The sequence below is a fragment of the Lissotriton vulgaris genome, unplaced genomic scaffold (genome assembly GCF_964263255.1).
Source record: "Lissotriton vulgaris unplaced genomic scaffold, aLisVul1.2 SCAFFOLD_1549, whole genome shotgun sequence".
NCBI classification, from domain to species: Eukaryota; Metazoa; Chordata; class Amphibia; order Caudata; family Salamandridae; genus Lissotriton; species Lissotriton vulgaris.
Window position 1 is genome coordinate 261,076 of NW_028255745.1, and position 13,776 is coordinate 274,851.

The 13,776-nt window shown below is 42.9% G+C and overlaps 1 protein-coding gene across 4 annotated transcripts in view; it reads left to right on the forward strand.

Annotated features, from left to right (window-relative positions):
* LOC147659019 (A-kinase anchor protein 2-like) overlaps nt 1–13,776 on the forward strand; it is a 265,438-nt gene that overhangs the window by 219,422 nt on the left and 32,240 nt on the right. For all 4 annotated transcript variants that reach the window (XM_086952037.1, XM_086952035.1, XM_086952034.1 and 1 more), the window contains exon 2: nt 7,322–9,770. In XM_086952037.1, coding sequence (XP_086808163.1) covers nt 7,433–9,770 — 2,338 coding nt within the window. In that variant the 5' untranslated portion in view covers nt 7,322–7,432. The remainder of the gene's footprint in view (nt 1–7,321; nt 9,771–13,776) is intronic.

Sequence of the window (13,776 nt, forward strand, 5' to 3'; positions counted from 1 at the left end):
GAGCACACGATTGGCGGGATGTTATTTTTATCTAATTAAAGTTTCACACGCTTCATGTGATATTACTTTGAACTTTACTCAACGCGGCGCCGGACATTCCAGGGCGGATGCTTTGAACGGGGTTCTAGCGAGCCGTCCGTGCTATTGAATAGTGTTTGGTGCTTAAAACGAATTACTTTCAGCACCTTGTCCGGGAAAGAAGCACTAGATATCGGCCTAGCGAGCTACCCATCTGATGAGATTCACCGCTTTGTCAGGGTAAAGAAGCGCTATAAGTGTTGTCACAATAATGCAGAAGACATCTGCCTGGCACGCACTCCTTCATATTAGGCTCAAAAATAAGATTACTAACGATTCATATTATTGTTATAATTTGTCATTGCATCAGTTCCCATTTATTTTGAAGTATGCATATACATAATCTTTATTGGTCCTTAATTTGAAGAGCATAATGTAACGTTGATTGGCTCTATTCCAATTTTAATACAACGCTTAAAATAGTTTGAGTATCGTCATACTCGTCCTTCTTCAATGTCTACGGCCACAGAGGCTGTTCTCAGGTGCCGACGCTTCTTTAACTCAATTAGTTAGACAACATTGTAATGCCTGCCTGGAGAACAGAAATCTGTCTTAACACGCCCTTTACCAGAACAACAAAACACCCTCCACATAACACTAGGTGCATGGCAGAGAAAGGCTGGGAAGTGGACCTTGTTACTGGAGCCAAGCAGAATAAAGGGACGTGGCCCCTTAAGGTAAAAAGACCAAAAGAAGCATCTCTCTTAGCAGTTATTGTATTGTCTTGCATCATATGACCAAATTGATGAAGAACGTAAAACATAAGGAATGTATAGTTTTGAATTAGAATGTTAGTTGGTAATTAGAAGCAACATATTATTTTGATGTTATGTTCTGAATTCTAAGGTCCTGTATGTTTCTTTCACAGACCCCTGATGAAGGGTTAGTTGGATAACCCGAAATGGATTGGGTATAATGAAACTCAATTCATGAATTCATGATTATAATGAATTTCGAAAATCTTTGAACTTGATGAACACTAAGTGTTTGAATAAAGAAAGAATGTCATCAACACCAAACGTTTGATTGTGATCAATGAATATATTTCTTCAAGAAAGTTTAAGAAACCACCATGTTTTATGTTAAAGGAGCGCGCCCTTTGTGATAATATTATCACACTACTCACTACTGACAGTGCTCAGTATCACAGTCTGGTAGATGAAATGTGCAATACGAAGAAAGTTCTAGTATTTGGAGCAACCATTACTGCTTTGCAATCTTTGTTCTCCTACTTTGAGCTAATCATACTCTCCCTCAACACCTAAGGCGTACTGAAAGGACAAGCCCCAGAGAGGATTTCTTTCACCTATCATTATAAATTTACCACATTTACATAGCCTAGTATCTGTAGTTGACAGACAATGCCCACTTAAACCACAACCAAAGCAAATCAAAAGACAAAAGTGGACACGAATGGTGAATGTTTTGTCTTGCAGCCCACTTTTCTTCGTGTTCACCCAGTATGTATGGTAAAGCGGCACGAGGCAATTCCGGTCTGTAAGGAAACCACAGATAAATGCATGCCAAAGAAAAGTTGGGCCTGGGCCCTGGCCTGCAAAAGAGGGCAGGTTTTGAGTCCTTTGGCTAGGGTCACTTCGCACACCACGCCTGAAATTGTATGTGCATGCCAATATTTGCTTGTATCTTGAAGCATCTCTGTAGCTTTAGGCCCAGGGCTATTGTTGATCTTGCAATTTTGATTAAGATGGCGAACGCAGGGTGACTCGTCGCCTTTCATATATCCAGACCATGCCCCGCCTGCTAACGCCCCCTTGCTGTGCTACAGTCTCCTATGTCTAGCTTGAAAATGAATGAATTCTCTGCTTTTTACGTAACAAATATTCCATGCTTTCCTGCACGTCAAGGAAAGAACAAGAAATGTGTTCTTTCAATTTCGTTTTTTATCTCCAAGCTGAATGGGTTGGACGTAAACTCTCCTTTCTTTCCACCTCTTTCACTTTTACTTCTGTCTATCCTTCTCCACCCTCTTTCTTTCTCTCTTCTTCCTCTTTCTGTTTCTCCCGTCTTCCTTTCTTCTTTCTCTTCTTCCTCCTCTTTCTTCTTCCTGTTCCTCATTAGCTTATTAAACTGTCTCCTTTTTTTCTTCATCTGTGTGTCTCTTCTGTGAACCAATCTCACTCGATTCCACGAGATCCACAAAAAAGACCAAAAGTAGGGGTTATACAGCGAAAAGATTCTTCTCTGTGCTTGCACCCGATGTAATTAAAAGTTAAAGTCGGTTTCTTTTTCTGCAGTGAATGTGATGAGTGCTTCACACCTTTGAATTCGTCACTAAACATTAATGTGTGTCAAAGACGCAAATAAAATGTTTGGCGCCCCAACTGTGGTACTACATCCCCTTCTAATGTGGGACTCTGGGAAATAATGATTTTTAAACTCGGACAAGCACAGCTCCTAAAAAGTGAGACTCCGCTTGTTTCACCGTACTCGGAAACTAGAATTTGCACTCCACAAGAAAAGGTTTATGGAAAACAGCTTGGCACTTTCCCGCAAATAATTAATGCTTTGAACTACTGTACCCTGGAGTTGAGTCCACGTCAAACACCCAAACCTGATTCACAAAGGGCCTCTGCACTCGTGGCGGTGGTCGCGCAGTCGCAGTGAAGTCTCCGTACTAGTAACAGAATCTCAGCAGTGAGAATTGTCGTTGGGGGAGTCTCTACACTCGGGGCGGAATCTCCGCAGTGAGAATTCTCGTTGGGGAGTCTCCATACTCGAGGCAGAATCTCCGCAGTGAGAATTCTCGTTGGGGGAGTCTCCACACTCGGGGCGGAATCTCAGCAGTGAGAATGCTCGTTGGGGGAGTCTCCATACTTAAGGCGGATTCTCCGCAGTCAGAATTCTTGTTGCTGAGATTCCGCCCAAGTGGCAGAGCTCCCGCTGTCGCAGGGGAGCCTCTGCACGAGTGCCCAGGTCTTTTGTGAATCAGGCCCCTAATCTTTCAAGCGGGGTGTTTACTTTCTGAGCGATTACCAATGTATAATTAACTTCTTGGTATCACCTGTGGGACTCCGGCTAGACCGCTCCATTCTGTGGGTTTGTAGCATGGTCCTCTAGTTGATTATGTCAAGTGTTTAAATTACATTCCGTTCCATGACAGGACTTTGTGTTGCCCTCTCTGTTGCTGTTTTGTTGGCACTTTAATGTATAGTTTGCTCTTTGTTCAACTTTGGCGGATTGCTTTCTTAAATAAAGTGCTTCAGAATTTTTATTTTCCAAAATCATTATTTTTTGATTGTGCATTGTGAGTGAATATCTGATGATGTTGATGATTCATGGCGCATGGAAACCATTTAATTGAAGCCCGGGCGCATTGGAAGCTCGTCTGCTCTGTAGCTTGGGCAGTCATTATAGGGCATGACATGAATAGTTCATGGATGAGCTGAGTTCGCTCCCTCTGCTGGGTGATGTGGTATCACCTTAATACAGAGTTTTCTGCCAATAAATGAAGAATAGCTTGTGGACTTACTGCTTCTCTAATGGTTTCTACTTTTAACACCACATTTTTCTAGGTAATAGATGGGCACGACTTTGCCATGTTGTAGTGTGTTTTTTTCACAAAATACAGAATCAGCACAAAGAGTAGTACTGTGGAGTAGGAAGGACTCGTGTTCAGATATGGGGGGCAGCTTTTTCAAAAACACGTGGTAGAGCGTTTTTACATCCAGGCATAGTTGGATTCTTAGGCTAATAAAACGCTGGAAAAATTGCACTTAAATGCACAAAAAAACTTTTTTTATTTTGATGCTGGTTCTATCGCCGTTGGATAAAGTTTACCGGTGAAGAATCCTGTGTCTCAGGCTAATTCATTGTTTCTGGTTTTGCGATTGATACGTAATCTGTTATTCCTATACCACTGTAATTAAATTAATTCATCTTTTAATTTAAAATTTTTATGTAACAAAAAATGGGTCCACAGCTCCCTTCTGTCGAGCAATTAGCTGCAGATGCCACACACTCAAATAATTCTCTTCTACACAATCACAAAATTAACGTGGCTGCTCCTTGTCACAGGGTTGTTTTCTGTGGCCGCTCTTGCGTTCTCAACACTCTCCTCACACAGGAAAATTATCCTGTTCACTTCTGATCCCTACATCTTCTCAGATTGCGATCTGTGGTGTGTAATTAACAATCCTGGTAAGCAGTAGTGTAGGACACCCACATTTTAGCGGTCTAGGAATGGGTATCAACTGCAACAAATTGAAAAGCAATGTGGGGACCGGTGGACGTTGATTGGTTTTATATTTGGCCCATTCTCTCTTCAAAACTGCAGACAAAGTCCCTTAAAACGTATAAAGATAAGGGCGGGGTTAAGAGGTGGCCGTCGAGTTAAGTGAGCCCAGTGGAATGAGGAAAAGGGATGATGGAAACATTTGAAAAGAACAGATAGATCAGTAATATTGTAAGGAAAGAATAATTTTGAGAAAAATAAAAAATGAGGGTAGAAAAGGGAAAGGAAGGAAGTTTGAAAATTGTAAGAGAATGGCGCAAGGATGATGGTTGGAAAAATTGGATGGAGTAGTGAAAGAATCAATTAACGTACGTTTGGGAGAAAGGGTGGATGGAAGTTTGGAAGGATGAAAGACCTATGGATGCAAGCGTGAAAGGACGGATGGATTTAGGTTTGAAAAAAAGTGTCATTGGATGGAATAATAAAAGGATGGATGGATAGAAAGTTGGATGAATGAATCCGTGGACTGATGAATGGATGAAATCTCAGTAGATTGTTGGAATAAAGAAAGGGTGGGGTGAAGGACCAAAGAATGGATGACTGGAAAGCTGGGATAATAAATGGCTAGATGAATACCGTGCTTACTTGCTTTACGCATTCAGTATCACCAAAGGTTTGGTTCAAAGTAGGGGCGGTATTTTACATTTCTGGCTACTCCCTTGCTGGTAGGCGTTGTCAACAAAGGAGAACAATGAACCCTGAGCTGTAGCATTATTTTAAGTAAAGAAATAGTGAGTTAATGTTCAGAATCCATTGAAGAGTCATGTGCTCCTCATTTAACCTGAAATAACATTTTGTTAAAAATACTTTTCCGGGATTTAATTGTGCTACCCTCCAGTGTGTTTTCTTAGATAATAGCACATACTTCGAGAAAGTGCTCCACTTCAGACCTGCCATTGTGAAGTGAGTTCTTTGGGTCTAACGAAAAATGTATTGTCCACAGTTTCAATTTGTTGCACTACTTCAAATAAAAATAATTTCATGAGGTAGATAAAAACACTCACTTGTAAGGGAATTTGGCAACTCCTTTCTCTTTAGAGCGGTGCAGCAAAGGCAGTAGTTATAGAGAGTAGTTCTTGTCAATACTGCAGAGGGGAAAAAGTAGAATTGGAAACTTACCTTGGTTCTCTCCTCATATAAACCATGTAAATTGTGTCCAAATTCTTTTTTTTTTTTTTTTTTTTTTTAAGAGTCGAAATGTTGCTGAAAGTTTACATTAGCATATCATGTGGTAGACAGCTCTCGGCCCGGTGTGTGTGTATATATATATATATATATATATATATATATATATATACACACACAGGTTCATCTTTATTACTTGTGAAACTGTTTAGAAATTGAACACCTTGTTTTCAGGGTGAGCATTGATATTTCACCAAGCATTGTAAGAAACTATACATCAGATGAAACCATACAGTAATGGAGAATAACCGCTGCATTGCCATTTGTGCTCGACTGCCTATGGCGTGCCTGAATGTACTTGGGTGTTACCCATCTGGTGGATGCCAATGCCCGCTGTCCGAGACTCTGCAGCAAGACCTTCATGTTCCTTAGAAAGAGACCATCATTCCACTTCAGTAATAGCAGGGAAGTTATGAATGAATCTTCAACCTGCATGAATGACAATTTTCAAAACCATGCCTGAGGTAAAAGTGCTTTGAACGCACTTAACTCCACCCGTTCACGTGACCTTAAGGGGAAAATACAACTCCATGCAGGACGGGGACGGTGAACCATGTTATTCTTAGATATACCTTAACACTGCCTGCCTACCCTTTGCGGTGAGGAGCTAAGAGGAAAATTTATCTTTGAGCGTATCTCACACCTCTAATTTTGTTTTCTTCTTGTGTACATAAGATAACTTCTGTCCCGCTCTGATACTGCAAAATGTTTTTTACATGAGCCAAAACTGTCTCCTAAACTTACTTAAGCAGATCTTATACGCTATGTAATTTCTGAAATGTATAGCCTAGGAATCATAGTAGGTTACGAATTGAATTCTCCAAAAAGTCCTTCTGGGTGGCCATTTTCTAAAAAGGTTAATTTGGGTACTTGTGATTTTTCCATAAATATATATAACATTTGTATATATGGATAAGAACGCAATCTTTCAAGTGCTTATTGTAAGATCCGAATTAAATTTGTTCTCAGGCCGCCAGTTCCGTTTGGTGTCTGTGCTGTGTTTGGGGGTATCTTGGGACACTGCTGAACAACATGACTTGTGGTAGCAATCTACTTTTTAAATCTATATATGAGAGTATCTTTCTGTCGAAAATTACTGCAACATTCCTTATAAATGCATATTGCCTACATTATTTTGCAAAAATAAATTCAACGGGAATTTGAATGGTTTATAGTTTCACATCAACCTGCAAATCATGCATTGGTAACAACAGATCTGGTTTAAACAATCTCCAAGTCTTTTTGTGTCTTCAGTTTGCCCCTGACCTATGCAACACCAGTCCAGAGAGTGAGCTTAATTCAGTCCTCTACACAGGGACTTTCTACCAAACCATGGCCAATAACTGCTGACTAAATATGACCGGGTATATTTCTATGGCGTTCTCTCTTGCTCCATAAAAGGTTAGCATTGAGGCTCATGGTTGCAGACCATCACCGTGTTTAGCGTAGAAAGATATTTTCCCGAAATATGTCTAAAGTCCGTCAGGAACAAATATGGTAGTAATCTTCACCATTCTAAAGTAATTTCATAGTTAGTAGATGTTGGGAAGCAGAAAGAGATTAGAAAACAGGATCAGGAAAGAGGAAAGGAGGAGACAAGATGGGGCAAAAGCAGGTGGAGATTTATGGATGAAGTGGTTTTCCCTTCAATGCTAATATATCACCAGACCGAGTGATTGCGCATTTCATATGCTGTATTGTGTATTACCGGATTGCAACGAAATCAGAGATATGGGGTGGAGAAGGGTGAAGGAATTCAATGTTCTTCTGGAGTTCTAAACTATTTCTCTTTCTTTCTTCTTTTAGAAACTTCCTAAAATCCCAGATGACAATGACACGAAGTTGAAAAAGGATAGAGATCGAAATAGTGCCAGTCCTTTGGATTCTTCAGGCGTATCCTCGGTGAACAAAAAAAACATGGAGTTTGAAATCCCAGTTCCAGAGCACAAGCCCAGTACGTTGGTGACTTCAGCAAATTCCATTGATCATCAGACCAATTGCTTTTCTCCTGTTTCCAGTCACAATGGGCTGGACCACCCACACGAGTCCATAGATAGTGATGTGGCGAAGGAGATTCAGTATTTGGATGAGGTGCTGGAAGCAAACTGCTGTGACTCTTCTGTGGAGAACACCTTAAATGGAACATCCTCCCCAGAGCCAAGCACCGCTGCTATAGATGGGACTGCACCATCCATTCATGTTGCAAATGATCATGCTTTCATCCAAAAGGAAATCATAGTGGTGGACCGAAAGCAGCCCCCTGCTGTAGAAGAGAGTCCACCCAGTGTGTCGCCAGAGCAGCACAAGCCGAATGGGCACTCTCCATTCGAGCGAGGAGAAGAGCCATGTGACACCTTCAGGTATCCCGGGAGCCCGAGCTCTTCAAACAGTTCAAGGCGATCCTCCAAGGATGGTGATGTGCCCTTAATCACCATCAAGAAAGAGGCCAAATTTGAGCTGCGTGCATTCCACGAAGATAAGAAGCCTGCAAAGCTTTTTGATGACATTGACGAGAAAGACAAAATCCGAGTCAGGAAGGTGAGGCCTACGGAGGAAGTTATCGAACTTGAGAAGGAAAGAAGGGAGCTGATTAGGAGTCAAGCTGTCAAAAAGAACCCAGGCATTGCTGCAAAGTGGTGGAATCCTCCTCAAGAGAAGACACTGGAGGAACAGTTGGATGAAGAGAACCTGGAATCCCACAAGAAGTACCAAGAGCGCAAGCAGAAGCAGCAGGGCTCGTCGGTAACACCACCAAAACCAAAGTCTGTCACTTTTGTACCTCCAGAGCCAGTTGCTGTCAGCAAGGAGGACATTGTTACAGAGCAAATAGATTTCTCGGCTGCCAGAAAGCAGTTTTTGAGTATGGAAAATACAAGGCAGACAAATCACCAGGTTGGGCCGAGGAGATCGGTGACGCCCAAACTTTTTACTGTAAAGCCTTTCTACAAGTCACTAAGTCCACCACAGCCAAAGAAACCAACAACTTCAGTCACTGTGACTGGGTCCACCACTACATGTGAAAAACCACTGCAGGCTAATGAAGAAGTGACTGTAGTTAAGGCTTCAAAGGTGTCGTTTGCTCCTGAAAATGAGCATGTGGATAATCACAACTATATTCCCGAACAATCACCAGAGCCTGCGTGGAGTGGGACTTCGAGAGATGATATGAGATCCAAAACTTGGCCTGAAGAAAGTGAGTTTACGAGTGCCACAGCAGTCTTTACAGTGGTAAAGGATGACGACCAAGACATGGCTGATCATTTGTTTAGATCTGTGAGTATTTCCTCCCCTCCGGATGAGTCGGATTCTGGCTTGGATGAGTTGTCTGTGAAATCTCAAGACACCACAGTATTCGAAACGCTATCCAATGACTTCAGCATGGACAACATCAGCGACAGTGGGGCATCCAACGAGACCACGAGTGCTCTTCAGGAGAATTCACTTGGAGATTTTTCTCAGCCCCAAACTCCCCCAACCGGCACACCCACAGATTTCAGGCTAGAAGGAATGTCCAAGTCTTTTAGTGACCAAGGATTCTACTCTCCTTCCTCCACCTTGATGGACTCTATGTTGCTAGATGACCAACTCAAATACCACGCTGGCCTCCTGGTGCAAAATGCAATAGAGCAGGCTCTAGCTGAACAAGCTGAAAGAGAAGGGCTAAACAGAGAAATAGACCTTACCGGGCAAAGTGACACCTCAGAGCAAGAGGTATCCACAAAACATATAGAAAGTAGCACGCCTACCTCTCCTGGTTCTGAGACTCAAGAGAGCCCAGTGGCTGATCAACAACACCTACCCTCTCCTGTACAGCATGTGTCTTCCCTTGTAGAACAGGAATCTTGTCCTGTACAACAGAACTATGATGCTATTAACAGACCAAAGACTTTGTCCTATCAAGATTTTGATCTTGAGGGAGAAAAAAGCCTCGCACACTCGTCAGTATCTCACTCTGGTCCACGGGTCACCGTGGAGGAAAACCGGCAAGAAGGAGGCTACTTCAGTAAGTATTCCCAGGCTGCGGAGCTGAGAAGTACCGCAGAAGTGCATGAGCCCGAAGTGACCGTAGGACCCTTCAAACTGAGGTCCAAGAAGCAGCGGACATTGTCCATGATTGAAGAGGAAATCCGTGCAGCTCAGGATCGAGAGGAGGAATTGAAGAGACAAAGGCAGAGGATACAAAACCCCCCTAGCCCCGTCAGCAAGACTGCGCCGGGCCTGCCAACTAGAACTGCCCTCTACAAAACTGCCCCAGGTATGTGTCCATTTCTAAAGCTGTATTTTACACTGCACAGCATTTCAGTGTTTGAAGAGGGAGAGGTCGAGTTGGTTTCTGTGACCAGAATTGGTTTTCTATTATTAATTATTTTCAAAGTACAAACTAGTCCAATAGGACTCTCCAATTTGAGATGTCCCTCCCATTGCCTTTGTTTTGTACAGACCCTATTTGCAAATTGCAGGACCCCCCGCTATATATATAGAAAAAAATTGCACTATGCATTGAAAGGGGTGACACTTTTCTGCTTGAGTGGTGGAAACCAGGTTATATGTACAGGGGTGCCCGTTTAGGTTCCACTATATGACGTCTTCCTAAAAGAATTAGTGAGTAAAGAGGTTTTTTTTCAGACCACAATTTGCGTAGAATAAAAAAAGAATCCCTTTTTAATTTTTTTGTGAGTGACCGTCAAGATTAAATGCAATTCAATGCATAGGCAGATCATTATTTATTTTATTAACTTCTCAAGACCATGTGTGTCAGTATGCATTCAAGAATGCCATACTGCTTACTTCCAGTCTGCTGCCTTACTCGTCTTACCTGCCCCGGAGTATCTCTACTCCGCAAATATCGCAGACATGGAAAAAATGGAAGGCAGCTTTTCTCCGCAATCTGAAAGTCACTGTTTGCTGCTATGCTACTGGCCAGGTATAGGTCCTGTGTCTCACTAAATGGAGATTTAATGACCAATCACCGTGACATTCACCAGTGCAATGCTTTCAACCTCCCAGCCAAAATCAGAACTATCAACAGACCACAAGGTTGAAAGCCCAGAACAACGCACAACAGATTGATAGCACACATTTGCTACCATATCTCGGTAACCATCTACATGACCTGACACGGACTAGCGTGATTGTGGGGATCCCTGCTAGAACCCGTTGAACCCGCCAAACCTTCACATACGTCCTCTGCCTAAACTGTGCATCTGGGGTTTTCGGCAGACTTTTTAACACATTGGTCCAGACCAACTTAGTGCAGGTTCCGAACTGTACTACTCAAACAATTACTTAAGAAACCTTCCCTTGACTCACTTGATGTCTCAGACTAGAAACCCAGTGGAAACCTACGTAATGCTGCAAATTGTCCAGTATGCTATCCGCCGGCTCGCCATACCTGTAATCTCAGTACTCGAAGCATCAGCCATATTCACCCCTTTCAAAATCTGCATGTGCCCTTCAGCTTCACAGGTTCACTCCTTCAGCCTCACCTGCCAAAACAGTGGCCCCAACACCAATAATCCTCAAACCAAGCAGACTTCACTCTCCCCACATCCACACTGACTCACACCCTACGTAAATACACCCACAAGCTACTTATTGGATGGTAAGGAAGCACCTCCGCTGAGCCCAGACAAAATTGAAAACCACGGTCTATCAATATTGGCCCAAACCCATTGGAATCAGTATAAATCTAGGGATACAATGAATTCCTTCATTTGTCTACAGGTACAACATTAGCAATACATACTACCATTCTTGGTATATGCCAAAAACCTGCAAAATGTAATCTCTGTGGTTTTATCGTGACTAAACATTGCAATGAGCTCTCACTATTACTCCTGACACAGCTCTTGAGAGGCTTCCATCAATTCAAAATGCTATTGTGAGATTATTTGCACACACAAGGGCAAGGGACACATTTTGTCAGTCTTGTAGTTGTGATTTTAAGGGTCTGGTCCTTCTTGTCCAATGGAGTTGCCTAGTCCATGTCTGTGGATTTGGAAGGCTGAGTACTTGCTTGTACGAAGTGATTTGCGTAGATTTCGCTGTGGGCCAAACATCTATACCCTCTAGATGCTATTTTTGGTTTTTTTTTACAGGGCCTTCGCTCCCCTCCACACCCCGCCCACTGGCATTTGCTGCCTCCAACGGTGGCGCTGTTTAGTTAGGCGCTGCAGTGCATGTGGCAAAATGTTCGCAATAAAAAACGCGCCACAAAGCTGCATACCATACTAAGTGGGAGACCAGCAACACTCCACTTTCCATCATAGTCTTCTAGAGAGTAATTTTCTAATTTTTAGGAGAGAAGTGAATACCTGTGATGGTGTACCCTTGCTTAGGCATAGCTATGTTGTCCCACATGCTACAAACCTATCCCTTTAGTCACACTTTATCCTCGTGATCAAATAACAATGAAGGTCTCGCATGTAGCCCCCTTAACGCTGCAGCACCTCAAATGTAACTCCTATTTGTCAGAAGTCTCCTACTAATGGTATACTCCACTAACCTATTTGGTCTTTTTATATTGATTTCTGATGGATACTTGAAAATGGTGCACATTCTTCCCACATCAGGTTTACATTTTTTGAACTTGCTGTCCTGTCTCTCACTTCTGTGTCTTGCTCCTGAATTATGGTGGCTGTTGCCTCAAAATTGTAAATCGCTTCCACCACTGTGGCCTCTTACAGGAAAATGAATACCTCCTAAAATAGTACTTTGTTTCAGTGAACTCTGGCCGCTAGACTAAGCTGGTGGCCAACTAAAGACTGTCAATTATCAGAAAAATTGCTCAATTAAGTTGCTCGCATTATTATCCTGGACCGTGAATATCGGGTGGTTGCATCCCTTTTTCTCAGTGCACTGGTTTCTGCCACGCGGTTTGCAGTTCCTTGTTGCTGTCCACAGGGTAGCTGTGTCCCCTTTGTGTTAACGCGGGATGCATCACTAGGCCAATCGCTCTTCAGTATGAAGTAGATGCAGCGCCTGCTTTAGGGCAGTGCGACCAGTGCCGCCGCACCAGGCACCAAGCTTGAAGGGGCACACTTTGCATGACCGGCTGAGGCTAGATTACAACAGCCTGCAGAGATCTTTGTGTACCAGCATTTTTGGGGGGGATAATAACAAAGGCATGACATCCCTGGCGAGTAAAGCACTTGGAAGGAGAAATCTCAGATGTATTCTAGTCACAGTTTTGACTTTCAGTAAAGAGGCATTGAGGGTATTGTCCCCACTGCAAAGTACAAAGTGTAACCTGCAGATCACAGATTTGCATTTTATGTAGGTAGCTCAGTGGAGTGCTGCCTATGGGCACCCTATCTCCTAAAATGTTTTAATGCAGTTCTTGGGGGAATGGCACTTCCAAATACTTGGCTGGGAGCTGAGTTGGTCCCTATCTTTAAGAAGGGGTCGCCTTTGCTCCCAGCCAACTATAGGCCAATCAGCCTAATAGATGTATCTCAGAAACTGTTCGCAAGGCTGATTCTGGATCGCCTCTTGGACTGGGTTGAGGAAGCTGAAATTTTAAGTGATTATCAAGCAGGCTTCAGGAGGAATGTATCCACCACTGACCATATTTTCAGACTAAATATGCTTTTCTGGAAAACGGTCAAAGTGGAGGGCGGTTAGTTTTATACTGTGTTCGTAGACCTTCGTGCGGCCTTTGATCTGGTTCCACGAAGGAAACTTTGGAGTGTATTGGGGGATTTAGGTATCCCAATCCCCCTTTTAAATATACTAATACGACTCCACTCCCAGAACTTCGCAAGGGTCTGGTGTGGGAGACAAGGCAATCTGTCATCTAGTTTCTCAGTTGGCAGGGGGGTAAGGCAGGGTTGCGTTTTGGCACCGACCCGGTTTGCCTCTACGTCAACGGAGTAATAGCCCACCTGAACATGGTCCCCAATAGAGACGCCCCAAAGCTCGCTGGTTCAGGGATCTCTGCGATTATGTTCGCGGATGATACCCTGTTGTTGGCAAAGACTCCAATGGGCATACAGCGAGTTTTGGATGGCTTTGTCTCATTTTGTCAAGATCGGGGACTAGAAATAAATACATCCAAAACGAAATTTATGATTTTTAATCCACAGAAAACATCTCGCCCAAACCCTGCTATAGGTGGTGTTTGTTTGGAAAGAGTGCTACCTTTGTCACAGAAATCCTTTAGTTACTTGGAGTTCATAAGTTACAGTCCTTCAAAGATAGCACATTGAGCTATGAACTGCCATCAAAGAGCTGCATGGAATTTGCAAGGCATGGGTTGAGAA